At 40.5% G+C, this 27,991-nt stretch overlaps 1 protein-coding gene across 5 annotated transcripts in view; it reads right to left on the reverse strand.

The window, feature by feature from the left end:
• Positions 1 to 27,991, reverse strand: part of CLYBL (citramalyl-CoA lyase) — a 174,738-nt gene that overhangs the window by 18,452 nt on the left and 128,295 nt on the right. For all 5 annotated transcript variants that reach the window (XR_007508029.1, XR_007508028.1, XM_049816090.1 and 2 more), the window contains exons 3-6: positions 10,094 to 10,282; positions 6,430 to 6,531; positions 4,511 to 4,604; positions 2,919 to 3,086 (exon numbers count right to left, since the gene is read on the reverse strand). Coding sequence is in view for 3 of the 5 variants with exons in the window: in XM_049816090.1 (XP_049672047.1) it covers positions 2,919 to 3,086; positions 4,511 to 4,604; positions 6,430 to 6,531; positions 10,094 to 10,282 (553 nt within the window). In the remaining 2 variants the exon portion in view is untranslated. The remainder of the gene's footprint in view (positions 1 to 2,918; positions 3,087 to 4,510; positions 4,605 to 6,429; positions 6,532 to 10,093; positions 10,283 to 27,991) is intronic.

A 27,991-nucleotide genomic window follows, 5' to 3' on the forward strand; every position in this document is an offset into this window, starting at 1 on the left:
TTTAAATCAATACCTGTCAAGTCTTTTAGGTAACTGTATGATGGTGTCATTTTAGTCTTCTACAAAAGACTGCAAAAAGAGAGGAAACCTATAGTGTTTCGTATTTATATCTGGTTTCTCAGCATGTAGGACAGGACTTTCTATAATGACTAAGTCAGCTGCTAAAGCTTGTGGCAAGGTTTACTTAATTTTTTACAAAAACATTCCTAAAAATGATGACCATTTATATAGGCAACACTCTGACTTTAAGTCCGTGAGTTCTGGTATCGTAAAACTTCTTGCCAGGTGTGTATGTGTGTGTGTGTGCGCGTGTGTGTGTGTGTGTATCTATCCCCCAATACACATATATACAATGTATATATAAATATACATATAAATCTTCTATTAATTTGGCTAGATTACATTTGAAAACATTTGATTTCATGTAAACACACTCACTGAAGGAAAACCAGACTGCTTTTAAGATAACTGGAAAAGAAAACAGCTACAATAAGCAATGAGGGTCACAGTAGTAACTAAATAGCTGGTAAATTCTTTGTTATATTATTTCACTTGTTTAATCTTGAGTGAACATATTTGATTACATTAAGGCCAATTCTACTGGTCTAAATGTGAATACGGCAAAATCTAAGGACATGTAACTGCTGAATATTTTGGATTTGCATTAGTTTTGAGCGTGATGAATTTGGCCCTATGCATGCAAGTAAGTGTGTGTTCTCCAGCTAAGAGAACAATTTGGAAACCTCAGCTCCTTTTAGTCCTGTTGATTTCAATGATTTTGATTCTTTGTGAAGAAGTAGCAGGAAGGGATCTTAAATATTTTAAAATAACAAAAAATGTGTGTTTTGAACTCGTTATTAAGGCGACATTTCAGTAGTTTATTCTCACGTTATTAGAGGACTGTCAATAGCAAATATGATCTGCAGACTTCTGCTATATACAAGGTCATGGATTAAGCTAAGACCCATTTGTAATTTTCTGTGATGAATATTAAATTGGAAAAGTTAAAATGTTTAATTTATATAGTTTTGGAACAGAATGGTTTTGCTTTCAGTTTTGAAATGACATGTTATTTTAATCAAACCAAGCAAGAAAGATTATAAAAACATTAGATAAACTGAAAGCAAAAGAAACAAAAGAACAAGTGAAATGTTTTGGATCAATGGCAAATATTTTTTTTCTTTTTTACCAAAAATTTTACTTAAACAGATTTTTTAATTTTTTTTTTTTTTTTTTTTTTTTTTTTGGGCCACCGAATCAGAAGAGTCAGTATTGCCCCATCTCTAATTATGGTTGGACTGGTTGTCAGGCTGTTTGCTGGATTTTTGAAACGTGTTGATGATAGCTGTGGAAGGGCAGAAGGCAGAGAGCAGGAGCTGTGAGTTCACCCTAATGAAGCCTGTAGCTTTTGCTGATCTTTACTCCTCATACGGAAAGGCAAGACACCTCTATGGACAAATTAGAAATTCACTTTATGCCCTAAATTGCCACATGTGACCTTTTTACTTGTCTCCTATCTGGACCCTATCCTGATGTCAGACAACTTCCACCATAAAGTCAGTGGAGCCCAAACCACCGTCAACATTGTTTATGCTGAGCGTTTCTAAATTTCCTACATTGGCAGCCCGAGTTAAGTATTTAAATACACATTAAGCGTTCAAAAAGAGTGCTCTCAATGGTGCTAGGCATCTGCAACTCCATCTTCTGTCAACAGGAGGTTCAGATGCTTAAGTTTCTTCAAAAATCAAGCCTTTCCTTAAGCTAGGAAATCCTGGTCGAGATCAGGTAGCCATCAGCAGGTGCTACCACTCAGGAGCTCTATTATTTTCCCAACTTCAATCGCAGGCGAATGCAGGGTGGAAGTCCACAGGGACGTGGATAATGTAGCTGCGAGGAGCTAACCGTTTTGCCTCTGAAACAAGATCTGGTTTTGCAAATGTTGAAGCTCAACAGACAGTAAGGCAGAGTTTGTGCTGAAGAGCATCGGTTGCTATTCTTTCGTGGGCACGTCAAGACCACGTAAAAGAACGCTTGGTTTTTTTTGCTTGGTGCTTTGAGATATCCTATACCGCTAACTGTAAAGATACGGTTTGCTAGCTGGCATTACCAGGACCCACGCCTTTGGTAATAAAACCCTAAGAGATGCACTATGACCGTACGTACACCCTGAACGATGGACAGAGACAAAAAACGTAAAATGTTCGTCCTTTGCGCTAGAATTCTCTAATGCATGCGTCAGACGGCTGATTTCTATTGCAAACCCCCAGTCTTTGGTGGCTGCGCTGTCCCACCAGGGTGTCCGAGTGATCTGGTACACCAATCACAGGGTAACAGGCTGCATTACCGGACTCTGGGGCAAGGAGCCTGCTGCTCTTGCTGTCTGCCAATACCCGTAGGTGTCACCAGCACTTACTGGGAGGGGAGCCAGGAGACGAAAAACAAATCAAAGGAAATAATAAGAAAATAACTTTCCCCTAGCAATTAGCATACGAGATTTGCTTCTCAAGTCCGTCGCCTAAAAAGTATTTTTTAATAACTGCCATTTGAAAAAAATAGGAGAACAGGAACCACATATTTTAAAAAGCAATTGTAGAGTGGTCATCGCAGAGTAGTGTCGCCTTTCCCGTGCTCTGTGATGGGAAGAATTACGGCACAGCCTCTACCCCAACTTCTCTTCAAAAACAGTCACACGCTTCATGGGATGTGCTTTTAAAAAGCGGCCTGTGACTTTTCAGGGAAAAATTCCAGACCCAATTTTAAAGGTGCTAATAAACATAGAAGAGCTTGGTATTACTGAGTTTTTCAATAAATGACCTGAAATAAAAATCAGGTTGTTTGTCTAAGTGACAGTAAATGTAGCAATATATTTGAATTGAAGAAGCTAAGCATTATTTTGAGACATCGGCAGAAAGCCATACCAGTGAATCCCATTGAGGCACCTTCTCTTGATTGCCTGCGGAGCCCTTCTTCATCTCGGAAATCGATGTAAACAAGGTCTATTGCTTGAAGGCCAAATGCCTTTGCTGTGACTATTATTTTTTGCCTGGCATATAGAATATCGTGAGTTTCCTTACTGCTTGTTGCACCTACAAAAACAATGAAAACAAAGAAAAGCTGGCAAGAGTGTTTAAAACCTTCCTATTTTAAATATTTCCTACATTAAAAAAATGAAAGTTTGAGATTTCATTTAACCAATTTAGAAAGCAAAAGAGGGGTGCAAGGCTATATTGTCAAACTGAGAGTCTTCTGAGAAAAAAAAAAGGTGCTTTAGTAAAAAATGAATAAATCTGTCTTTAAACACTAGCTGATAAAATTCAGATTTTGATTTAGTTCAAATCAGAAGTTGTAAGCCTTAAGTCTTCAGCAGGTAAGGACTGCTGACTTGGGACTAACATGAAGTAATTATTTGATTATATTAATTACTGTAAGTACAGTTAGAAGCATTACAGCAAGAGAAGCTTTACACAAATTGATACACTGGGTACAAATAAATGGTTAAAAAATTCACACTGAGAATAGAATTGCACTTTCCTTGGTTCTGATTCTTGTCACAACTGATGTCCTAAGCTGAATATTTAAGCTTTAGTATTTGGATGAAAAAATGATGGTAGATGACTTCTGAGAAGAAGTGAAAGTATTCATGAGACTTCATGTGCTCAGAGGGCACCAGCTAAGCAACATGCTCACGTGAAGGCTGGTGTGAAATAATAATAATAATAATGATGATGATGATGATGATAATAATAATAATAATAATAATGATAGTAGTAATAATGTGTTTGCTTTCCTCAGGGTCACTACTTAGACACAGTTTTCCAGTTTGTAAGGAATATTTTATTAAAGCAATGCTAATTTTTACATTAATGTACTTATTTTTAATTTAAATGTTGATAGCTCTGCACTTTTATCTTTAAACTGAATCAGATTAATAAGAAGGTAAGTGGCCTCTCATAAAAGAAATTGTGAAATGCTTTTTATTTCCGAGGAAGGCTAATAGTGCTTTCACATGAATGCACAGCTGTATTGACATGAGACATATTCAAAGTAAATTTATAAAAGCAAAATATAGCAGAGGAGTACTGGTGTATGATGTCAAAATCCTGACTAATAATTGTCTGTAAAACAGTGATGAAGCAGACACTGGAATTTTAGGACTTTTAATGTAGTTCTTAAAAGCATGTGCATGTTTCTTGTGGGTATTATATTTTTAAATAATTTCAGTGACTCAACAGGTTTTGGGGTTTTTTTTCAGTAATATTCGGTACTGCCTGGCAAGAAGCACAAGAAAGTGTCAGTGCCCTGTAACATGCAGGGACCGCATTTTAATCTGCCAGTGACACATTCTGCATTGAAAAAAATTAAGGTGAAAAGTGAAAATGTAAAATGCAGAATCAAGTGTCGTCATTACTTTAATTATTGCTGTTGGAAAAGCAATGGCCATAAATCACATCGGGCTTCTCCAGTGCAAATGCCATACATTAACATTTATAGTAAACACACAGGTAACAACCTATGCTGGCACGGAAATCCTCTCCTCCAAAGACGACTGCGTCCAAATGAAAGCCAACCTGGGATCCTGTTCTCAGTGCTTCTTCACAGACAGCCTTCAAATGAGAACAGAGTATTAATTGCTACAGAAGTGCAGGACACAGAGAGACTACAGAGGATATTACAGCGACTCAGTGTTACCAAAATCCTTCAGCCTAAAATTGCTATTATTAAGCAAAGCCATTGTGGGTGCTCGGCTATGCACAGTGCTTTAAAATGACTCAGCAAAACAGAAAACATTATCGTTCCCTAAGCACCTATATGCTTAGACTGTGTAAATACAGGATATCGTAGTAGATTCCCTACCTCCTGGTTGACGTAATGCCTGGGTATTACTGTGATCACTACTTCAGATATTTATGCAACAATATGAAACAAAACATTTGTCAAATACTGCTTAAAAGCAAAGAAAAAGTATTAAATTTGATTTGTCTGACATGTAATATACCCACATGAGAGCAGAAATAAAGATCAGAATCTCTTTTATTAAATAAATAATATGAATGGTTTAAAACGATTGTAGATTCCTTATAGGATATAAGGATTCCTTATAGGATTGCCAATTTAATGTCTTCTGCTACATATAACTAAAAACTAGCTAAGGAAGTTAAAAATGCAACAAGTGCTGCAGAGAAGTATTAAAATAAAAGCAAGAAAAATTTTGCTGCTGTAGCTATTCTATGAACGAGTGCATTTCCAAAATACTACTATTTTATATCCATGTTTGGATAATATTAATATTTTTTAAGGCTAAGGTACGTGGAGAGAGACACGTGGAGAGAGATGTAATTACCAGCTCTACTAATGAGTGTTCTTCCATGGCAGCTGGTGGGACAAGAAATTATTCTTTAACAGAGTGCTCTAAAAGGCAACTCTCCTGCCAACATCAGGAATATTCAAAATTCCACTATAAAATACTGTAGGTGAAGAAAAAACCTCAGCTGGTTTAAAATATGATTTAATTCTGTGTATGCACACCGGACAGGAGCATGTCTATTTGGTTACTGCTTTATTATGTTCCCAGATAGGTTAGCGTGTGTTGTAAGATAAATGGCTGTATCGAATGAGCAGGCTGCTCGTGAAGCCTGCCGGTACTTCTGGAGGTACTTCAGATGTGTGTGTCCTCAGCTGGTCCGAAACTTTTCCCTTAGAGCTTGGGAGGGGAATGCTGAATTCCTGGTGCATGCACGAGATCTTCTGTTTCATTACCATGCTGCCTTGCCTTTCTGAAAAACCTGGACTTGATAGTAAAGGTTGGGGAGTAATTTATATTAAAATGCACTTTAAAAATAAGATTTGATCTAAAATTACCCTAAAAAAGGGGCACGTTCTTCAGATATTTCATATTTTCAAAGTTAATTATACTTCTAATCTTACCATTAAACACCCCATCATACACACAATAAAAGGGTAACATGAAATTTGGTTGTAATGTTATCAGTAGAAACCATTATAAAGATGCCAGATAAGCAACAGTGAAATGATGATTAATTCTTTTTTTCTAATTAAATGTTATACAAAAGTTGAGTTTGATAGCTACTAAATAGCAAGTGTATTGCCACAACGTGAGTATTTAAAATCTTTGTAGAAGCCCAGTTCCTACTCCAAGTGTGTTAAAAATTATAACAGTAATGAGAGAGGTTTTGGTATTTGGCATGGACTGTCTGGAACTGTTCTGTCACTGAACTGAATTTTCAATTTATGAAGGCCTTTACAATACAAACATGAGAGTTCAACGTACAAATGTTTTAGGGGATCGAACAATATGTTTAGTATTCTTTAACGTCTCTTCCTTGATGAAATTAGGGGGAGACTGGGGAGTATTCTGCTTATCCTAGTTTGCTGAGATGGCAAAATATGAACACTTCAAGACCTGCTTACCTTAAAATTGAGCAAGCCCACTGCAGTTTCCACAAAGGGGATAAAATTCATTGGTTCTACAAGTGTTCGGTCTTTTAGATGGTGTAAGAATTTGTCTGAAAACTAAAACTAGACAGTATGAGCTATCAGAGAGAGAAAAAAAAAAAAAAGAACAGTCTACATGTATATATAACATGTTAGATTTTTACCTGGCTGTAACAACACCCCGCCCCACCCCCTAAACTTATAATTAAAAAAATTAAACCAGCTTTTAACAAGGCCTACGATTTGGAACCACAGCATTCCCATACATTTCTGAGTTTGGAGGCTGGTTGGCAAAAAAAAAAAAAATCCAAAAAAAAAAATCCAGGCTTAGCACCTCTCACCCTGGCTTAGTGAAATGCAAATCCACGGGCTCTGGAAAACAATGAAGTGCTGCTGTACCTGAGGTCCGGTTTTGTTTCAGGTCCAGCACTGCCATCACTGGAAGCGCTCCCCAGCCTTCTAAGTGGCATCCGTATTATTCATTACGGCACCGTTACCCTTTTGTTCAATAGGCTTTTCTTCATAATTTTTTAGCTTACCTAGGAAGGCCTTAAAAAGGAAGTTTAATTCTTTGAAGACCAAAGCTTGCCAATTTTTTCCATGAGACCAGTTCACAGCTAGCTCTGAGCTGCCAGTGGGGTAGCCCAAATTCCAAAATCTATCATCTGGAAACATACAAAAGCTCTTGCACAGATTTTTCCCCTTTCAAAAGGGGAAAAAAAAAAAAAAGGGGGGGGGGGGGGAATCCTCAGCCCTATATTGTAAATCTATTATGTCTGTCCAGATCGAGTAATTTGCGCAGAGATAAACATATCGCAGGTAAGGCAAAAATATATTAGTAAATAAAGACAAAAATAACATATGCATATATTTTAAATTTAAGGAATATTTGACTATTAATGGATATCAAAGGAAAGGGAATTTTAATCATCTCTCCATTCAGTCTCAGTTGGGTAAATCATATCTAAGAGATTTGCATAAATATAAACCATCAAAGACTTTTCATCTTCAAAGGGGGTTTCAAGACCCTATAAGCTTTGTACTGTAATCATCGCAGGTCACAACCCTGCAGGAATAAGGCTGCTATGGCAACATAAAAAACTAATGCTTAAGGCTTAGCATAATATTCTGACTAATAGAAAGGAAACTCATTTTAAAAGCTGGCAGCCTATTTACCAGAAGCTGGATTAGAGGTGTTATTTCCCCTTTTAGCTTCCCCCGACCACCCCTCCCCAAAAGAAGGAAAATCTAATCACCCAGATCTTGAAAAAAAGCTTTCCAGCAATTTGCAGTAACTTTACAATTAGGCCAAAATAAATCATAGCTTTCTTTGATGAAGAATTCTGTCCTTCCCATCCCTACTTTGCATCGTCACTGTGGCCCTCTTGGTAACTTTTCTTTGGAGAAGAGAATTCCACCCAAAAATGTGCAAGGAGAAAAAAATAATAATCAATGCAATTCACATGTGCGAGTGTACAGTATGGCAGGTACTATAGTGACAGAAAACAGTAAATGCAGAAAATGAGGTAATATAATAGCATCAGCATATATTCTTAAGACGTCTATCTGATTTTTATTTTTTACGCAAAAAAAAGTAAAAAGTGCTACTGTGTTTATATTTTAAGTACAAGTTAAAGCAGGAGAGCTCTTCTCTTATTTTAAAATATTTTAGAAGTCACACGCCTGGGATTTTTGCTGTCTTTTGTTTTGAAGGTAAATGAAAATAAAAACCACGTTTAATTAAATATTGTCTCCCTTCCTCTCCCTTTTAAAAAATTTGCAATAAGCACCAATACAAAAGGTAACGAGTGGAGAAGTTTCAATTAAATTTTTTTTTTTTTTTTCAAAAGGAGACGATTAAATGTTTCCGGCTCGCTAAAGTGTTCATTTCAGGGAGAAAGGGGGGAAAAAAAAAAAAAAAAGAAGGCGGAGGGAAAAAAAACCCACAAAGCTTGGGGAGGGGATGAAGTAGCAAGGCCTCAGCAATTCTTTCAATTCCAGTGCACACCCAATAGTGTGTCGGGAAGAATGCACACTGGTCGGGATTTGTGGGAGAATTGTCCCGCCACAAAGGAGGGAGAGTTACGCTTGTTATAGTCCAATAAGCCATGCCAGTCAAACAAGTACCCACACTAGGGACAAAAGGAAAGCAAGAGATTCTCACACAAAAGAAAACAAGTAAGCCCATCTTTTAGTTGTGCATCAGCCTCCAGGTTTTCTGCTGCACATAAATAAAAATGAAGAGGGGGGGGGGTGTGTATGTGTGGGGGGAAATAAACAGCTTCTGGGAGGCTGAAAAATCACGCCGGAGTGAATTTTGGGAGGATTGGGAAAAGGAGGCAGCGGCGTTAAGCAAAGTGTGGCTCTTTGTGTGCAAAGGTTGGGCAAAGTGAGAGGGAAGCAAAAGGCGGACCGTGAGGCAGAAGTTGTTGGGACTGGCTTGTTTTCCATGATGGAAATCAAAGTTAACGAGAGGGAAGGTGGAAGGGGATGAGGGGACAAAGAGCCCACGCATCCCACCTCCCCGCAAAACCTACTCAGTGGCAGCAAGGGCCCTGCCATTTTGGAAGCATGAATATTCATTACTGACAAGTTACGTCTAACACTTACACAGCTGTAAACCCTGAGAGGTATACTCCGGTTAATTTAATTAAATGTTGGTGGAAGGGGATGATGTACCTTGCATGGCGAGTGGCGGAGGCCGAAGGGGCAGAGCCATGCAACGGACGGGGCTCACCACGTACCCAACTTATTTGCTCAGTTGTACGCTCACACCCGATCTCAATGGTTTGATCAAGGTTAGATGCTGAGATTAAAACAGATCCTAATACGTCTGCCTGCCTTTCATCACAGCTTGCACGCGTGCTAGTTGCTCGGCTAGCGGTTTGCAAAAATATAGAAGTGAATGATCAAGCATTATTCCTTTACTGGCATGTTACAGCAACAATGGTATATCTAAACAAACATCCCCCTTTCTTGACAATTAAAACAATTATAGCATAATTAGGCCTATTTCAAAGTTTTCTTAAGTAATTTGACATGCCAACCATTTACATTTCAGGTTTTTATTGGCTGAAAAGTCAGTTGTGAAACACAAACACACCTGTCAGCAATTAAAAAGGAAGAAATAGAGAACTGTTCAGGAAATAATATCTGTGCTAATTAAAAACACTAGTTAAAAGCTTCCTGTTTGTTCCTCCAGTTGCCCCAAGGAGTGACCTTCCCCCCAACCCATTTTTTCATATGTCGCTAACATGGTTTCCCCATCTCCTGCTTACAACGCACGTAACTAAGGCTCACCGACAGAGACAGTCATTTTGCTTGTTAGGATAGTTAGAGGAGAGTCAGATACTTATGCTTCTATTTTTGATAAAATACTCTGACATCAGTATTGGTTCTTCATTAACTGCGGGAGAAGTAAACCTGGTTTTCTTTATAAATGCAAAGTGTTCCACGTATGCTTTTTATGCAGCACATCTTACATGCATTTAAATGGATGGTTTTCCCAATTACCTTAGCCAAGCAACAACATTATGCGGTATTTGCTGCCTTCCTCATAACTCAGAGTCATTCGTCTCTGTGCATGTATGAACTTGGCCCAACAGCTTCAGTCAAAAGCTACTGTGTTGTTGGTACTCACCCATTTTATTTCTTCGACGTTTTCAACCTTTGGCAGCATCATGCTTGAAGGAAGGGTCTTGGACTGCAAAAGCACCTCTAGATCTTCTTCTGCAAGACCGCTGGACACAGAGTTTATCCTAACACACTTTTCAGCATGGCCAAAGTCAAACTCTTCAAGGGTTTTGACAACGGTCAGTCTCGCTTCTCTCTACAATATATATGAGTTTAGAGGCACAAGAAAAGAAAAAAAAAAAAAAAGCATGTTTTCTATTGACGGAAAAGCGCACTGAGCAGAAAATTTGAAACAACGTGAGGAAAAAGCTAGACAACCAGTATACTGGTGTCCCTAAAATATCTGTCATTCTTGGACTTTTAGTGAAGCAGTCATCACCAGCACCCTGTAATTTTATCTTCCTTGTTTCTTTATAACTGGTAAATAAAATGCTTGGGTTTTATGTCTAAGTATTTCTACACCAGCACTTGTAGGAAACTAGACTTTTGTGTCCACTAGTGCTGAACATGTCTAACAAACGCAAATCTTTATACTAACCACAACGTGTTGCACTAACCGTCTGCACTCACAAAACCAGCATGTTATTAATTTGCATAAAACAATCCATTTTTGTAATTAATCTCTATATGGCCTGGACGTCAGTAAGCACAGATGTACGTATACTTCTTTGGTTTTGCTATATAAATCTTCCTTTTCTCCATGTATCCAAAGTGTATCAAAGCCCATGGTAGAGTTCACAACTCGCAAGTGAAAACAATGTGAAAATAACTTGGGAGATTTTTCTCGAACCACATATAAAGCTATTCTCCTGCTGGCACAAAATAAAATCTCCAAAGACACGCGCTTCCCATGGCCGTTCGCTGTTTTTGTGAAAGTAAATTTACAAATCTGTTTAATAGTTGATTTGCATGAAGAATACTTGCGTGCTTTTCTGAAACAAAATGCATTTCTTGGCCTGGAGAAGAAGCAGGGAGGGGGGAAGGAGGGCACTGGGCTCCCTGCTTCCTGCCAACTGCAGTTTCAACCCCAAATTCCTTCCACTCGCCAACAGCCCCTAACAAATTCGCATTGTCAAAATGCACACTTATCAAAAGTCATTTCATTTGTGAAGAGTTTTTATGGGGCTAATAAAACTTTAAAGCTCCTGAGTCACGGAGGTTGAGGAACGACTTTAACAATATGCAGTCGCTGAATAGAGATGCTTTTCAAGAAAACAGGAAAACTCAAGGGGAAAAAATGAAAAAAAACCCCCAAATCATCAAAGTTAATATCCAGGCTAATACCAATCAGCAAGACAGCACATGACAGTAGATTTAAACCAGACGGATGCAAATCTCTGCTGGTGAGAGGGGCAGAGGCGGTTTCCCAATGTGGTCTGAGTTAAACAGTGTGAGGGAACGGTAGCTTACAGTTGTCAGGTCCGATCAGAACAGGGTCTCCCAGGCCAGTTTAAGACAGCTCTGCAGTGTACTGATTTACAGGGCTGGGACCCCCGATAATTAGGGTAAGTTTAGAAAAAAGCAAGTGATGGCTCGAACTGGTTAAAAGGAAGGAATAATGAAGCAGAAAGTTAATGAAATCTGAAGCAAACAGCCTTCAGCTTGGGGCTACTAGCCGTGTTTCTCCGAAGGCTGGGAGCATATGCCCGTTAATCGGACAGACGGGAACAAGGCGCACATGTACACATCCCTGTGCTGCGATCAAGGGGCACGTTCAGAGGTAATCTCTGGAAAATACAACCCGAAACGTTCGAACTGCTGTGAATGGACTCTGACTGGGGCCATTAGGAAAGCCACACAAAGATGCATGCAGTTTACTACAAACACATCCAGCTGGAAGACAGCTCCGGCGCACAGCCGTCTGAAATGGTTCTTCTGAATTAGGTAAACCGAACCGTATGATGCCAATACCGGGTAATACAAATCCCCTACGTTTTCCTTCTCCGACCAGGGGTAATGGGTTTCTAGGGCTGGGCTGAAAGTTTCTGGATATGATGCAGAAGGGTAGCTTAAAAACATGCTCAAACCAATTTATGCTTTTAATTAAAGTCAGATTATCACCGTTTCAGCACACACTGATCCAATTTGCAAAAGAAAGATCTCCCCAAATTATCCACTAAGGCAGCATCCAATTCCAACTGAAGGCACATCTCTAGCTAACTTACAACCTAATTTGTTATGATTTTTTTCAGATTATAATAATGAGCAGTAGACCATCTCATTAGCTATTTTTCTCCTCAGGCTGCAAAGTCCCTTCCCAAAAAAGACAGATCGTGTCTTTCTAGGTATATTTCCATACAAAACACTTATTAACAGGCTGTTGCTGTTATCAATTTACATAAACTAAATGTGCAGCCCTCTGGTACGTATCCCAAAAATAACCAACTTCACTGAATTTATACCAACCAACAAACATGGGGAGGGGGTTGTTGTTTTTTTCCCATATTTTAATAGAAAATATGTTGCTATGTTAGTTAACACACCCATGCCATCTGTTGGGTTGAGAATTGATGCATTTTCTTAGAACCACTACATTTTAGATCTGTCTGCATGGATACCCCAGGAATGGAAATGTTTCCCTTCCATGATAAAATACTTCCAGTCACTGTAGTTTCCACATCAGGATTCAATTTTTTGTTTTTAATTGTGGGACAAACTGAGAGGACCTGGCTGTCAAAGTCAGAGCTTGTGAGGGGACTGACTTGGTGCCTACCCTTCCTACAATGGAGAAAATCCCATTGATGTTAGTGGGGTGTATAAGGTCCCCACCCAGGCTTCCAATAAAACATTTCATGGGTAAATAAAAAGATGTACTAAAACCTCTGCTAAATGTACTAAAAACATGCAGGAAAGGGAGAGCCCTTTCTGCCTCATTACGCAGGGAAATGTAGATGCTATTCTTATTGTGGGACCCTCGCAAAAGCTAAAATTTCAAGCTAGGTAAACTACTTCAGCATTGTAACAGTACAGAAAAAAGTAGTCCTTGATACAACAATGTCTTTATAGTAGTGGATGCGAGAGTAAACACATTTCCCAAATTCTATATAAAGTCCCTGCCAAGAATGGTCAAACTAGAATTTTTAAGGAATGGTGAAAGAAATTTTTTACCCTGTTCTTCACATGAGAACTACAACATCAGATAATACTCTGTCATGAATGAATACCTGATAAAGAAATAAACCTGATCATTAAGTAAACGATTCCATCCCTGGGTAGCTTGGGACAGTGGTATCCCCATTGGGTCCCACATGGGTTGGGTTCTTCATCAAACTGAACAAGAGAGAAAGACAACAGAGAGCTTCATGGTAAGCAGTGATATTATTAAAATATCTGCCACTCATGCTGGAAAACCCACTGGGAAAAAAAAATGCTGGTCAGGGTGGCTACTTTAGCATCCCTTCTGTTTTACTCTGAGGAGGACATGGGAAGATGTTCGTTACCACGCGCACCTACGCCAACCGGAGAAGATAAAGGTTTCAGTGACGCAGCATTGCTGACAAATCCACTGCCACCCAGACACACAGACACTGAAATTAAAGACGGGGATACGCGTGTTGCCGGCTCGATTGGCACCCATTAAACCTAATAACTAACCATCCTCACGAGTTCCTAGCTCTGAATTATCAAATCTGCAAAGAAAACAACATCCGTCCACTTTTACACTCCAGTGGAAGAGGTGGTCCCTCGCGGCGGGGCTGCGCAGTCTCGCCATCTGGAGAATAAATCGAGTGTGAAGTACAGTATAGTTTGGGACCAAGCTCCGTGGCGGCAGCCCAGCAGTTAGTTCATTAGTCCCAAACTTGCGGGGATTAGTGCGGTATCAGCTCTACTGTCGGATGGGATCAGGCAGGCAGAGTGCAAGACTCGGGGTGGCGGCGAAGAAGGAGCCCCTCGGGCTTATTTATAAAACTACACACTATAAGTGCACCTAAATAGGTGCCTGTGGTAACAGTACTAGCATAGTCTCCTATTAGCTGAATCAGTACCTTTCTTTCTCTCCTTCTTTTTTTTGCCCCCTTTTTTTCTTTAAGTTGTATGTCAAGACATAGAAATTTCCACTTCAAAACAGAAGGAAAGCCACGGAGCTGGAAGCTCAGCCACCCACTCACCCTGGACACAGTGTTAATACAGCAATAACGAAGCAAAGATGGTCAGATTAACAGAATTTTGGGGACTGCAACAGCAGACGGAAAAATGACATTTTCTTCTTTCTCTTCAAACTTGTACAATACCCCACAAACCAGTTTTCCAGCACTGTGATTTCTAGACCTGCCTGATTTTGGGGACAAAAATCTCAGTTTTGCTTTATCTTTCTTGCCTAGTCTTACCCCCCTTTTTTTTTTCTCTCAAGATCTTCAGGTCTTAATGTAAAGATAGTGGATATACTTCAAGATATGTTTATGTATAGATCTCATCCTGTTAACATCTTTTGGCAATAATTCTTCATATGGAAATGTAAATATAAGATGCGCTAAAATGGCAGGCCAGAATCTATCATCCTCATTGCCATAATAAGTTTGCATGTTTCAAATGGCAGAGGAAAAATTAATTACTATAATCACAACTCAAGTTATTTTTCGTGACAGGTCTGACATGGTAAAAACATACAATTATGTGTTAATGTTACTTCCCTGGAGTGGTTTGTTTACAGGACTTGACATTGCTGAATCTTTTGTCACTTATATTAGTGCATACCCTATGAATGCATCTCTCAAGTAAGATTTGGCAGAAGCACACATACATTATATACCCACAGCGGTTTTTGGGCAAAATTGAGTTTCTGCAGAGGGAAAGCCTGACATTTTTTACATCCTTAATTCTCCATCAGTGAAGTGATGCCATACAGAATGATACTTCATTTAGTTTCAAATTCACAGATGAGATGGGCGAGAGAAAAGACATTTGTTTTTAAGGAAACAAAGAGAACCGTAACCACGGAGCAGAGTGTTTCTGAGAACAGGAGGCACTTGGTTCACGAGACCTGCCTTCTACCTTACATGCATCAGGTACTTGTGAGAACAAATCTTTGAAATGGCAAATACTTATTTCTAGTTAGTCTTGTTAGATCGAAAAACTGCTTTAAAATATGCATACATCGCAAAGCCTTAAGGAAGCTGTTATTAAATCGTTTCTCATAGTTACCTTTGAGCAGATAATCAGCTGAGGAGGTTTTAAAGACTTAGGAAGTTTTAAAACACATTTTCTTTTGGTTCAACAGGGAACATTCCAAACCCAACATGTAATCCTAAAGGAAAGAAGGGGCAGAGGTGGGGAGGAGGAGGGAGAATAGGGTCTCCATCGTGTATGTCAGTGTTTCTCCTCTGCAGCTGAGGCAAATGCACGTTTTGGAGCACTACAAGATACTGATTTTTCTGCTCCTCTTTCCTGAAATCTTCTGTTTCTTTCCTTAATAATTATTTGGTCTAGTCAATCCTTTTCTTTTTTTATACCAACCTTTTCACTTTTCTGAAAGAGAGTCTTCATGACATAATGAGTCATCTAACTCTGTGCATCTCTAGCATCTGCTGCTTTTCTCTCTGCTAATTGTCTTTACATGCAGTACATGGTCTAGCAATGCTAAAATGAAGCAAACTTCGGTGGTCAGCATTATGAACTGAGCTGCAATTTAATTATGCTTTGCTGAGGAATCTTAATTTCTTCGCCCATTTTCCTAGAAGATTCATTTAAGGTCTAGGAACACATCAGTGTGCCTAGCAACAATATTTATCCTGTATTTTTAAAGGACGAGATCTCTTAAAGCTGTTTAGGAATAGCTGGGAGCTGCTTGCTGCCATGCAAGCTTAGCAAGCCTCTCCCTCCCTCTACCAGCATGGACAATGTGGATTCTGAAGCTATTAGGTGGGGTCTATCCAACATCATCAGAGTTGGGCAACTTCCATATACGATGATTGGGTTATGCCTTGTCTTGAGATGCCGTGAACGTGGGGAACCAGAGAACAAGAACCCAGCCGGCAGTTCAGGACCCAGGGCTCATGAATCCCAATAAAGCTTTAGGGGTGCTCAGCTACATAAGCACTATATTTCTGCTAGGCTGGGGCATCTGAGGATGTGTATATTAGTGCAAAAGCAAGACATTTTCACAAGTTGTGTTAAAGGTATTTTTCTGACTTGCATGTGTCTCACAGAAATCTAAACAGAGGCCAGTGGGCTGCTAGAATGAACTGGCACATAGAAATACTCACATAATATGAGGACTTAGCATAAATATCTCAGTAGCAAAAATAATACAGCATGGGGGGGGGGGTGTGTGTGTGTACGTAAACACAGAGACCAGCTTATACTTTAAGACTATGTGTACAGAAATATTTCAAAAGCTTTTTTAATGTCAGTACTATGTACAACAGCTTCAATAAAAGAAAATTTTGTTCATGTACGTAGGCAGCTATTCTTCTGTCTGCCAACTTTTATAAACACTTACAAAAGAGATGTAAACAACCTTTCAATTAAGACAAATCAAGCTAACACTAATTTAAGCTGGCTGCAAGATGTAGTCTCTTTACTTCTTTCCCTGGCTTTCTGAGGATGCTTTTGGTTTTGTGACAGATTAGCATCACAAATGAAAATTCTTTAGAAGCATTAGTGTTAATTAGTCTTCCTGGACAGTCTGAATGAGCTGCTGCATGATGAAATGAGATCACAAAATACTCAATCTGATGTATCAATAATAAATAAAAAAAAAGGCTATACATTTATTTCATCTAGCACATGAACTTAACTGTATGTTATGCTTATTTTTTATTTAAAAATATTCTACTTTAAGGTATCTTTACTTGGCATGAGGTAATAAATTATCATGGAAAATGTGTACATTCAGGCATCTGTTTTTTATTTTTATAAATGTACATTTTTGTTAATGCTGATAATGAAATACATTGCTGCCCGTCAAAGTACATCTGCTTTAGCAAACTATCAATCCCTGTTCAGCAGCTGACTTCAGGTGTGAATCTAAGTGAGATATGGATCAAATGTTTTGAAAATTGGCAAATGGGTACCATCAGAACCACCTTTTTATTACTACCTCAGTTATTTAATAAATTATTTGAAAAAAATAATTAAACCCAAACAAGGTAAACATTAAACAGCGTGGAAAGTTAAAAGCAAGCTAAAGGCAAATAAAAGTTTGTCAGAAAGAAAACAACCAGCCAGAGGCTTACGCCTGCTTGTACTGAAAGAGCCAGTGTCTGCCCGCCCCAAGCTGCTCAGAAGCCCCTAGGAACGAAGAAGGCATTAAGAAAAATCAGGTCAGCTGTGCCATGGCTTCCTTAGTCCTTCCTCTTTTCTGGAAGAAACTTTTCCCAGTCTACCTGCAGTCTCAGTAAAACTAGGTGTTTCAAAGAGAAAACTTGGAATGACTGTGCATGTTTTTCAGTACTGTGCAAATACCGATTAACAGCTCTTACCTCAGTTTTCATAAAGTGCTTTATGTGCATTGGTAAATTAGCAAATTAACATTCTGTAATGTGACCAAAATCTCACAGGATTCCCTAAGTCCAAGTGTTTACAGGTCATGTCCACAGTAAAATCATACTTGTGTAAAAAAGCTCTCGTCTTCATTTCCAACTTACATTTTAAAGTTAAGTGGTGTCACCTTTTAGACTCATGTGTTTCCACGCAACGGGTTTAGCATGGGATTTATGACACTAACTGTTCACTCAGGTGTCCTATGCTGAGCAAGGCACCCCCAGGAATTCCTCCCACCAGCTGGGTTCTTGTACCATCTAGAAGAGGACTTCTTCAACCTCCTAATCTCACAGGCAGTTATTTAAAGCAGAGATTGTCTCACGTAGTCCCGTGCGCCGTTGTGAGATCATGTCATTCCTATCAATTTCTGTCTATAGACTGTCTGAGAAAAATCTATACCATCAAATAACAGCTCCCAGCTTCACCTGAAGGTCTTGGGCCCCAACTGCCCACAAGGCACAACTGCTCCTTTACATCCAGACTCTGCTTTGGGGGACTGAATCATCTATTTCCTCTAAACCAAAACACAGCTGTGGTTTTAGAGATGGATCTCTCCAGGCATCATGCCCAAAGAGCAGTATGGGCAGGACGGCACCAAGTTCAGCTGCCTCCACCCTGCCCAGTCCTGTGACGCTGTTCCAGCAAGGCCCGCGAACCTTCCAACGCTCACACGTGCCACCTTGCCGTACCCAGGGCATGCAACACATGTCCTCAGCTAAAGGTTAAAAAACCCCCACGTTGATATGGCACGCTGCTCATATTGTTTCAGCTGCTGGGACTAAAGAAAAACCATCCAGAAAAACAATCATACCCTAGGTCCTTCAAAGCCCCACGCTGTGTTGCGGAGAACCCGGATCCGTGTGCTACGTATCCATCACTGCGGTCGGGCTGCTCTGCAGGTTCGCCCCTCTGCAACGTGGACATGAGCCCCTCTGCCCCACTGGGCCAGGGCACCAGGGATCTCTCCTTGGATCAGATGCATTAGCATTGTAAAAGTAGCCTGTAATTGCAGTAATTACTTCCATGGGAGACTAATGTTAGGAGACCTTCAACACAGGAAGCTTTGATCTAACAAGCTTCGCACTAAATCGACACAACTCTTGCCTTCCTGCAAAGCAAACCTGTTTTGTATGTGCATTTCTCAGCCAGCGCTTACTTTAACAAAGACCCACCTCACTATGCTGGATTTTGCCAGAAATCCTTCTTCTTTCTCTACCAGAAGGGCTTCCTTCTGATAGAGATCTCACTTGGATGGGTGCCTGGGGTGAGTCAAGGAACCCAAACATCCCACTCCACCCCAAATGCAGGTTTTAGTACCTCCTGCAGGCAACATTTTCTCAGATGCTCCTAATGGCACGACGAAGCTTGTTACAGCTAGCTGTTCACTCTTGGCAGGGTCCCTGAAGGATGGGCAGCAGTACAAAAGCAACTGCCCCCCCTTCTTTCCACCCCCACACCCCAGAAGTGGGAGAAGGGAAACAGCACCAGAATGCCATGTCCTGCGTGTCCCTGCATCAGCAGTGACTAGCTGAGGCAGAGACTGAGCCCTCGTACAAAGTAAGATTAACTCCATGACTCATGTATTCATGGCAAGGAGTAAGGACCTTTTGGAAATGACTTCACTTGTTTTCTGTGGTCTAAACTAAACCTGACAATGTGAACTTTTTCCTGCCTAGACCTATGATTGGTGTTAAGGGAACTGAGATTTTTCTCCAGTTTGAAAGTGGGACTTGAGGAGGTGGTTATTTTCTAGGTCAAATCTCCCCTGTGTCAATCCTATGGTTGCAGTATGGTATGAACATCACTGAGAGATGTATTGTGCTGGCACAATACAACACACATCTCTATAGACATGTAGAGAAGAACTCTTAATTGTTTATTGGTATTCTTCAAAATCTTTTTAAGCTCCTCAGTTAGATACTCCTGATTCCAGCGGAACAAATTATTGGAACTTGGGACATGCCTTTCCCTAAGCTTTTCTTCAACTGTATTTTTTTTCTGATTAAATCGATTGTTTTTAAATGCTAGGTTGACTGAGAAGGTCCTCCTTAGTGGGGCTTCTGGAATATCTGCAAAGTTTAAAGTACGGTTGATGCATATTCCCCAATAAAAGGATAAAGTAAATCAACGTATGTTTATTTCTGCAAGATCTAAGCAGTTCCTACCCTCTTCTGCGTATTCGCACTCCATGCCCCACTTACTCTCCATGCAAGCATTTCCGATGCATTTCCAAGCCAAGATGCAAACTGGATCACTGAAGGAATCACATTAGAAAAACTCACGTTTATTTTATTTCTGGGTAGGAGAGTAGGATTTTTTTTTTTACCCCAGACCATTTCAGCAGTCCCGTTTACAGCATGGCCATACAAACAACTGCATCACCGCAAGCAAGGAGTTCACAAAAGATGACAGTAAGCAGCTAGGAAGAGCAACATGGAAAGAGGAACTTCTTGAGCTGTTTTTGTTTTCTTCTACCAGAGCCAACTAGCTAAGCACCTATCATTTCACTTGTTTTGTGCTAATGAGGAGAGTAGCAGGTAGGATTCAAGCAAATGCCTGCATCCCATAACAACAATCACTATGAGCTCCCATTCTTACATCCATATGTATTTACCCATAACGTTACCTCAGCACAACCGACCGGGGCATCTGGAAGCAGGGCACCTTCTTAATTCATCGATTACTTGACTAACACGATTTTTGCCTTCACTTAGGTTACTCCCTCCTTAACATTTCTCCAGGCCTGAACATGTGGGCTCCTTCACCTGTGTTCTCATTACATACTCTTAGATCTGTCCAGGTCCAAATCCGACATGGATTTCATCCACTTCATGTGGTCTGTCAAGCTTTGAGCTCAAATTCTTTATGTCTGGCTTATCAGGTATGTTCTCTCACTTCTTGGACTAATTAGATGGGTTCAGCTTTGGATCATTTCTTAGCACATATAATAAATGCTGGGGCCAGCCTGGACCCTGCCTTTGTATCAATTTAACTACTTTGAATTTAGCTGATACCAGTAACATTAAGTTGATACAAAGCTTTGGCATGTGTCTGTTCACCAAAATGCTGCTAGCAGTATAAGTTATTTTCCTGTGTGAATGAACTTCATGGACAATCAGGATTTTACAGCAGTATAACTGCACTCATACAGTACTGCTCCTTTGTTTTTATTATATGAATTTTAAACAACAGTGATAAAACGGAATTCAGTATTCACAAGTTTGACACCCAGTAAATTGCCATTTTTGCTCAATTCCCCCCTCCCCCCCTTCACATTTTTGCCCAACTTGCTTTACTGTTGTGTAACTGCCTGGACTAAAAATGTACTTAGCAATTTTTTTGTCCCTTTGCCTTGATATGAATCTCCTTCTTGATCTGAATGAAGGACTGCCAAAAAAGATCCATGAAAACGTGTCCTACTTACCTAACGAATGCTTTTTAAGGGAAACTGTTCTGCTTTACTTGCTAAACCTGTTTACGCTTTTTGATTGCCCCAGTAATAATGTGTTTCGTATTGAGAACAGAAGGTAGTTTTTTCCCCCCGAGGTGCTCAGAGACGTCTTCTCCAGCCAGAATCCCCACTCCCATCACCTGCCTCAGGTGCAGGTTAACACTGGTGGGACTCAGGTGGTGCTCCCTTCCCTTTCCTTGGCAGTGGCTGCTCCCTCCGCTGCCAGCCTGCCACCGAGCATCGTGTCCGTCTGGCAGCCGCCCCTGCAACCTCCGGAAGCTCCCTGGCTCCATTTTCTCGTTCCAGCTGGGCACCGAGGCACCGTCCCCGTCTGCGTGTTTGCGGCGCTTGTGCTGGCGTGTGGTTATGGTGCTGGATACAGCAGGTCTTTCAGGTCTTTTCCCAGTTAAGGAATTTTTGCTTTTGCTTCGGATGGGGCTGTGGCCAGTATGGTCCAAAGTGTCCTCACGCCGCTTGTCAATGGTTTGTTCTGCATCTAGAGAACTTCACTTATTTTCTGAGGGTAAAATACACAGTGACATCAGTGCTGTTTGCCTTTATATGTCATTGAGTTCCCTACCCATTTCTCTCCCCACTCTTTCATTTGGCATGCAATCATCGAGAAACTTCCTAGGAAGTCTCCCCTTTAAAGGCAGTACGTTTCTGCAGTACAGGTACAGGAACAAGTCTGTTGTCCCTCTTGAGCCCACTGGGCTACTCCAATGTCTGAGGGTGCTGTACCAGGTACAACAGTACCAGAAAACTGTTGTAAAGTGTGTATCTTACCAAAGTCTCTTTCTTTTCTGGTTCCTCATTCCATCTATCACCTTCCCCAGTGGGTTTGAGACAGAGCGACAGAATCACAGAACGGTTGAGGTTGGAAGGGACCTCCGGAGGTCATCTGGTCCAACCCCCTGCTCAAGCAGGATCACCCAGAGCTGATTGCCAGGAATGTGTCCAGACAGCTTTTGAATATCTCCAAGGATGGAGAATCCACAACGTCCCTGGGCAACCTGTGCCGGTGCTCGGTCACCCTCACAGTGACAAAGTGTTTCCTGATGTTCAGAGAGAACGTCCCGTGTTTCAGTTTGTGCCCGTTGCCTCTGGTCCTGTCACTGGGCACCGCTGAGCAGAGCCTGGCTCTGTCTTCTTTGCACCCTCCCTGCAGGTATTTATGTATCTTGATGAGATCCCCCTAAGCCTTCTCTTCTCCAAGTTGAACACTCCCAGCTCTCTCAGCCTTTCCTCATGGGAGAGACGTTCCAGTCCCTTCATCATCTTTGCAGCCCCTTGCTGGGCTCTCTCCAGTATGTCCATGGCTCTCATATACTGACACCTCTGGCATTTTCTTCCAAATGATTCACAAGGTTTAGAAGTCCTCCCTGCTATTTGTCAGAAGTCTTTGAGCTTATTAAAACTCTCTACTTATTTTTTTATTTTTGAAAAACGTTAAGGTTAATTTAAAAAAAATTACTGGTATTCAGGACTCTGGTTTATTTATTAATATTATTTTTTTAAAAATTCCTATGTCCTGTCATGCTCTCAGCATCACCTTTTCCAATACAATTCTCGTTTCCAACTGAGTGATTTGATCTTTGCTTTAAGATAATTTTTCATCTGTTGCTTATTTGGCTTTGTTTCTTCTTGACCAGGTTTCACAGCTTCAGATTCTGTGTTGGCAGTTTCTTGGCCAGTTTTCCTTTCCTGTTGACCAGATATAATCTCTGCCAGTATGGTCGCTAAGTCCTCTATCGCTGGCCAAGCAAGAATCAATCATGCTGAATCTTACTAATATAAATCTACACTTAACAAAAATGTAATCCTCTTGGGAATTATCATCCACCCTAACATAAACTTTGCCACATTTTATCAATACCTATGAATATTAATTAATTATTCTAACCCACCTACATGCATGTTTGTAAATAGGCAGCTATCAAGATAATTAAAATAGCAAGACAAGAGGAGCAAAATGGCTTCAGTCTAACAGCTATATAAATGTATCTATTTAAGAACACTGCTTCTGCCTGGGTTTCACAGGACAGGTCGCCGTTAGACTCCATACGCATGTGGACCTACTTTCTGGCTATTCTAGTTTCACAACTATATTGCAGAACTGCTGTAGAGCCACAGGCAGGTTGAACCCCATTGTCCTCCAGACCATTCAGGCTTAGCACAAATGCACGATCTAGCGACGAGAGCTTTCACTCAGCCAATTCTGCGTGCCCAGAAGTTCAGCTCAGCTTTTTCATCCTGAACAATGGGGAAGCAAGGGGGATAGCCTAATATTTTATCCTCTGTTTTGCCTACGTAGTCTTTGTCGACCAGCGGTTTGCGGCATTAAAGGCGAACCTCTTGCATGTAATAGCGTTCAAAAAGCCTTCCTCCTGCAGACAAGGCAATGAGTTAGAGTCACTGTTTGCTGTTATCCTCATCTGTTTTTCAAATGATGATGCCTTTTCTATCGTCTATGTAACTTGTTCTGCTCCTTCTGCCACACCACGGCACGGTCTCTGGGTTGAATACAGGACAAAATTCTGAAAATTTGTTCTGCTGCTGTCCTGTCTCCCAAGGATCAACCCCTCCCTTTGAGCTTTGCTTGTACTTTTTTCACTGCTCCCAGTCAAACAAGTTATTGAAATGTTTTTGTTTGTTTTTTGCTGTTTCCCTCCCTCGCCTTCAGTCGATGTTTGTAAAGCATTTAACACTACACCAGGCGGGTTAATTTACTGCACTGGTAAAACAGGCTATTTGGAGTGTCTTGCAACACTGACATGTTTTCAGCTTGAAAATCAGATGTCTCCATCCCAAAGGAAAGAATTCTTGCCAAAGCTTTGTTTATATCGATGCCAGGTGCAATCTGGCCCAACAGTGGTAATGACATATGAACACTAAACAGTTTGTAAAAAGCATGCTTCAAAATGAAATCTGAATCCTATATATAAAGACCCAGGTAAGAGTCTTAGTAGGAATTTGCCTGGTGTAGGAAAGTATTTCTTTGTAGAAACATTAATTTGGCTTCTGGGCTCCCTTTAGTGTTATTAGTGGCTTCTGATTTCAATTTTTTCATTACAGATTGTTTTTCTTTTGCTTCTGGTAGAGTTTTCAAAGCCACAGGTTTATTGCGTAGAAATATTTTAACAAAAATTACTGTAATTACTGTATTTAATACTTTATTTTGTACATGGCTCTTGCATGTACGATTAACAAAAGAAACCTTTCCTCTTTTTGCCTCGCAGAGAGTGACTCTGATTTGGTGAAAATTAGAAATACTGCGATGCAATGCATACTGCAGCACCTCTTGAAAGGGAATTGCCAGAACTGAATTGCATCCTCTTCTTCTTAAACAAGTTCAAAATAGGCTTTCATCCCTAAAGGACATTTTTTTGGTTACTGCTGGCTACACAGAGGGGAAAAAAAATGTTAAGCCTGTGTCAGAGTCCTGACCCTTAGATTAAGTAACTCCTTGCCCATAATGTGAAAGCATCAGAAACCCTGGCAGGCTGCAACTTGCATACGTTTGTCTGAGCTCTGTGATGGTCACATCCCCAGCAACACTTTGCAAACTTAGGGTCAGGTAAAACTCTGGAAAACAACAGTGGGCTGACACACTGAGGGGTTTTTAAAATGTGCCCGGATTTTCTTTGCAAATCTGTATTAAAATGACACTCCCACTAACTCAGCGGCCATTTACATGAAGATCTGGCCCTTAAAACTCAATGACATTTATGTAGTGATCAGATTCTTCCCTCTTCAGAAGGGCAACGTTAAAATCAAACACCCATTGCTGCTGTAGAGTACCCGTACTGCCATAAGGAAGGTGCTCAGTGGGATCTACGTATCATGGAGGCATAGAGCTTATCATTTCCCCATAGAGTAAACCAAACAAAAGCAGTGAGACCAACAGCAATAAGAGACTATTTAACAAAAAGCTATTCATGTGCGCAACCCATTACCTCACCACATACCTAAGTGTGAGCCAGTGGCTTTGGGTTTTGTTTTAAGGAGAACTCTGAGGGAAATTTTCAGGATGCCTTTCCAATGTGTTTGAAGTAAAATCATGAGATCAGTCTGCCTTTAAAATGAGAGATAAACCACTTAATACTTTAACTCAAACTTCAGAAATCATGATTCTTGAATCAGTGCCTCAGCAGAAAAGGAAAGACTCAGATTTGCAGATGGCAAATTGCTTGCTGCAATCTGAAAGGGTCTATACTATAATGGCAAAAAATATGACTATATACACTTTCTTCCTCTGTCCATCTGCTACTGTTATAGTCTAGTGTGGGGGTGATTTTATTTAAATTTGGACTGTTTGCAAGCTGATTTCTCATTTCTGCAATCATTAGGTTTGTCACAAAAAGAATAAATAGATTTTTTTTTTAAAAAAACCCAACTGCTGCCTTGGTGCTGTGTGACTTAGATAGTGAAATCATTGCAATAGACTCCCACTGAAGAAATCTACATACATCTGCTGCTAGTCTGCATGGTATCTCATCCAGTGACTGTGTATGTACATCTATACATGGAGGGTTTGGGAGTCTTCACAATGCCTGTAAGTATTTTCCTGAAACGGAAGATGGAGAATACTGGTAATGACCAGACAGACCAAGAATAATAGAAGAGTAATGCATTAATAATAGAAAATGAGTAATGCAAATGGATATTTAATTTATTAATATTTAAAGGTCATAGGAAGAGGCATCTTGTTTTACTCACTTATTATTCACCTTCATCCAGGGACATTTTACACTAGCTTGCCACGGTTTCCCCCGCACTCGTTTTGTAAGAAAAAATGTCAGTGGACAGAGGTATGTATTTATCAAGACACAGAGACATTGAAAAGCTGTCACGAACCATGACTGCAAACATCAGATCGTTCACCCTTCCCCTTGCTCAAGACTTGCCAAGAATAGGACATATAGACGGATTTTTATTTTTTTCTTCAGAGGGACTGGATTTGCCTAGAAGAAGCTTTTGTGCCTTCTGCCATCAAACCCTCACCCTTGCAGGGACCACTCGGTGGCCCTGCCTCTGGAGTGGTGGTCCTCATGGAGAAATCCCCCCGGCTCCGGTGGGTCCCCTGCGCTATCCTCATGCCTTTGGGCTCCCAGCGGCGCCGATGCACCAGGGAGTTGTCCCCACTGCTCTTCAGAGTCACTCCCCAGTACACCCCGCTCCCCAGAAGGCGAGCTGGCGGCTGCAGGGAACGGGAGCAGCTGGCTAAAGCTGCCAGCTCTGCCAGGCTGACGGCAAAGGAATTGCAGCAAATAATGGAAATTGGCTCCTTAACATGTTAGGTTTTTAAAATGGCTGGTGATGTTACAGGATGCATACAGTGGTTTTAGGGCTTGTAGGTCATTAGCTCGGGGGCTCTGAAAAATTAATATCTGAAGGCAGACTTTTAAAGGGTTCACTTTAAACAGCTTGCTCTGTGCAAATGAGAAAATATCAAACTAAACTTATTAGGGAACGTTGATTCCCCTCTCTTTTGTAGTGTGGAAGGAGTGTCAGTGTGCAAGCTGGAAACTCAAGCCCATCAGGACAGTAAAGATTTTGGCTCTGTGTTTTGCGCAACTTGGAGGAAAACGAGGCAGCTGCCAATAAGGCTTTATCCTGCTTTGAGTCCCATGGCAAGTCCACCAGTGAAGGGGAAGATGAGTTCGGCCCATTGCTTGGCAGCACCTTGCAAGGTATACATCTAAGGTATAAGTCATCTGCCTGGTCTAAATACTAACAAAGTCTAGTCAGCTTCTGGATGGCCCACCTTATGTATTTTGGGGATTTTTTTCTTCTGTTTCCTTTAAAATTTAAAAGGAACTTTGATTTTGTTATAGTTTGCATTCAGTATTTGCCCTCCATCAAAATGGTATTGATATAATATAGCATACATGTTGTTCTAAAGTCACTGAAAACAGCATTAAAGAGCACTGAAGAGCACTATTTGCTGTGGATCTGAAAATACAGAAACATTAACATATTTCTTTAATTGAAGAAAATGAATAGGCAGGAGACATTTTGTTGCATGGTTCTGAAATTAGGATCTTTGTCTGAAGCTGATGTAAAAAATAAATGGGTTTTAAGCTATGTAAGATTTAAACTGTCTAGCACCTTTGTCACTTATTCCATGTCAAGTGGCTACAGACTGCAGTGATTCTGCTAAGGAGGCTTTTCACATTCACTTCTACCAGTAGTAACCCAAGACGCGGAGGGGGGTGAAGAACGAGGGTCATATTTATAATCTGGAACGCTGCAAAATGTATCTCTTCAAGTTTTCAGCTGAACTGAGATATTTATCTTAACAAGATCTAATTAGACCTAATTTCCATAGCATATCAATTATTTTCCTCATTAGAGTAGCTAATGCCATGTTCAGATATCATGGCAATCAAGCTTGCGATTTCTGGAAAAACTGGTTAGAAGGCTTAGTATTAAGAGTGTTTCCAACTGTGAAATTTATCCTTCCGAGCAATGCCTCCCAGTTTACTCACTTTGTTCCAGGATTCTCCGCAGCATATGGCCACTGGAACCCATTAAATAACACGAAGTAAGACAAAGTCAGCGATGAGTCAAAAATAGCTGCACTAGTGAATCGCCTTTCAAAATTCTGTCTCTAAGAAGAAAAATAATGAAGAATAAGACATGCAATTAGAAGAAATTAAGGTCAATTTTCAAGCCGGGTTGCCTACGTGGTGGTTTCAAAATCCATGTTAGGCACCTCAAATAAAAGCCGTCTGATTGAACACCTGCAGCTCTTGGCAATGCACTCGCGCATATAAGGCAGCCAGGCAATTCTTGTACACAAAGTCACTACCTCGGTTTTATATTCCACGTTACCTATAACTCCTAAAACTCCAGGTCCTAATCGTTAGGTTTGACACGTTCCTTTCTCCTCCTAAGGAAGATACCCAGTGTTTCCAGTGCGTGGCCATATGTGTGCCATATACTTGCTGGACAAGTCCCATTTGCTCA

Source organism: Accipiter gentilis, chromosome 13 (genome assembly GCF_929443795.1).
Source record: "Accipiter gentilis chromosome 13, bAccGen1.1, whole genome shotgun sequence".
In the NCBI taxonomy this organism is placed as follows: domain Eukaryota; kingdom Metazoa; phylum Chordata; class Aves; order Accipitriformes; family Accipitridae; genus Astur; species Astur gentilis.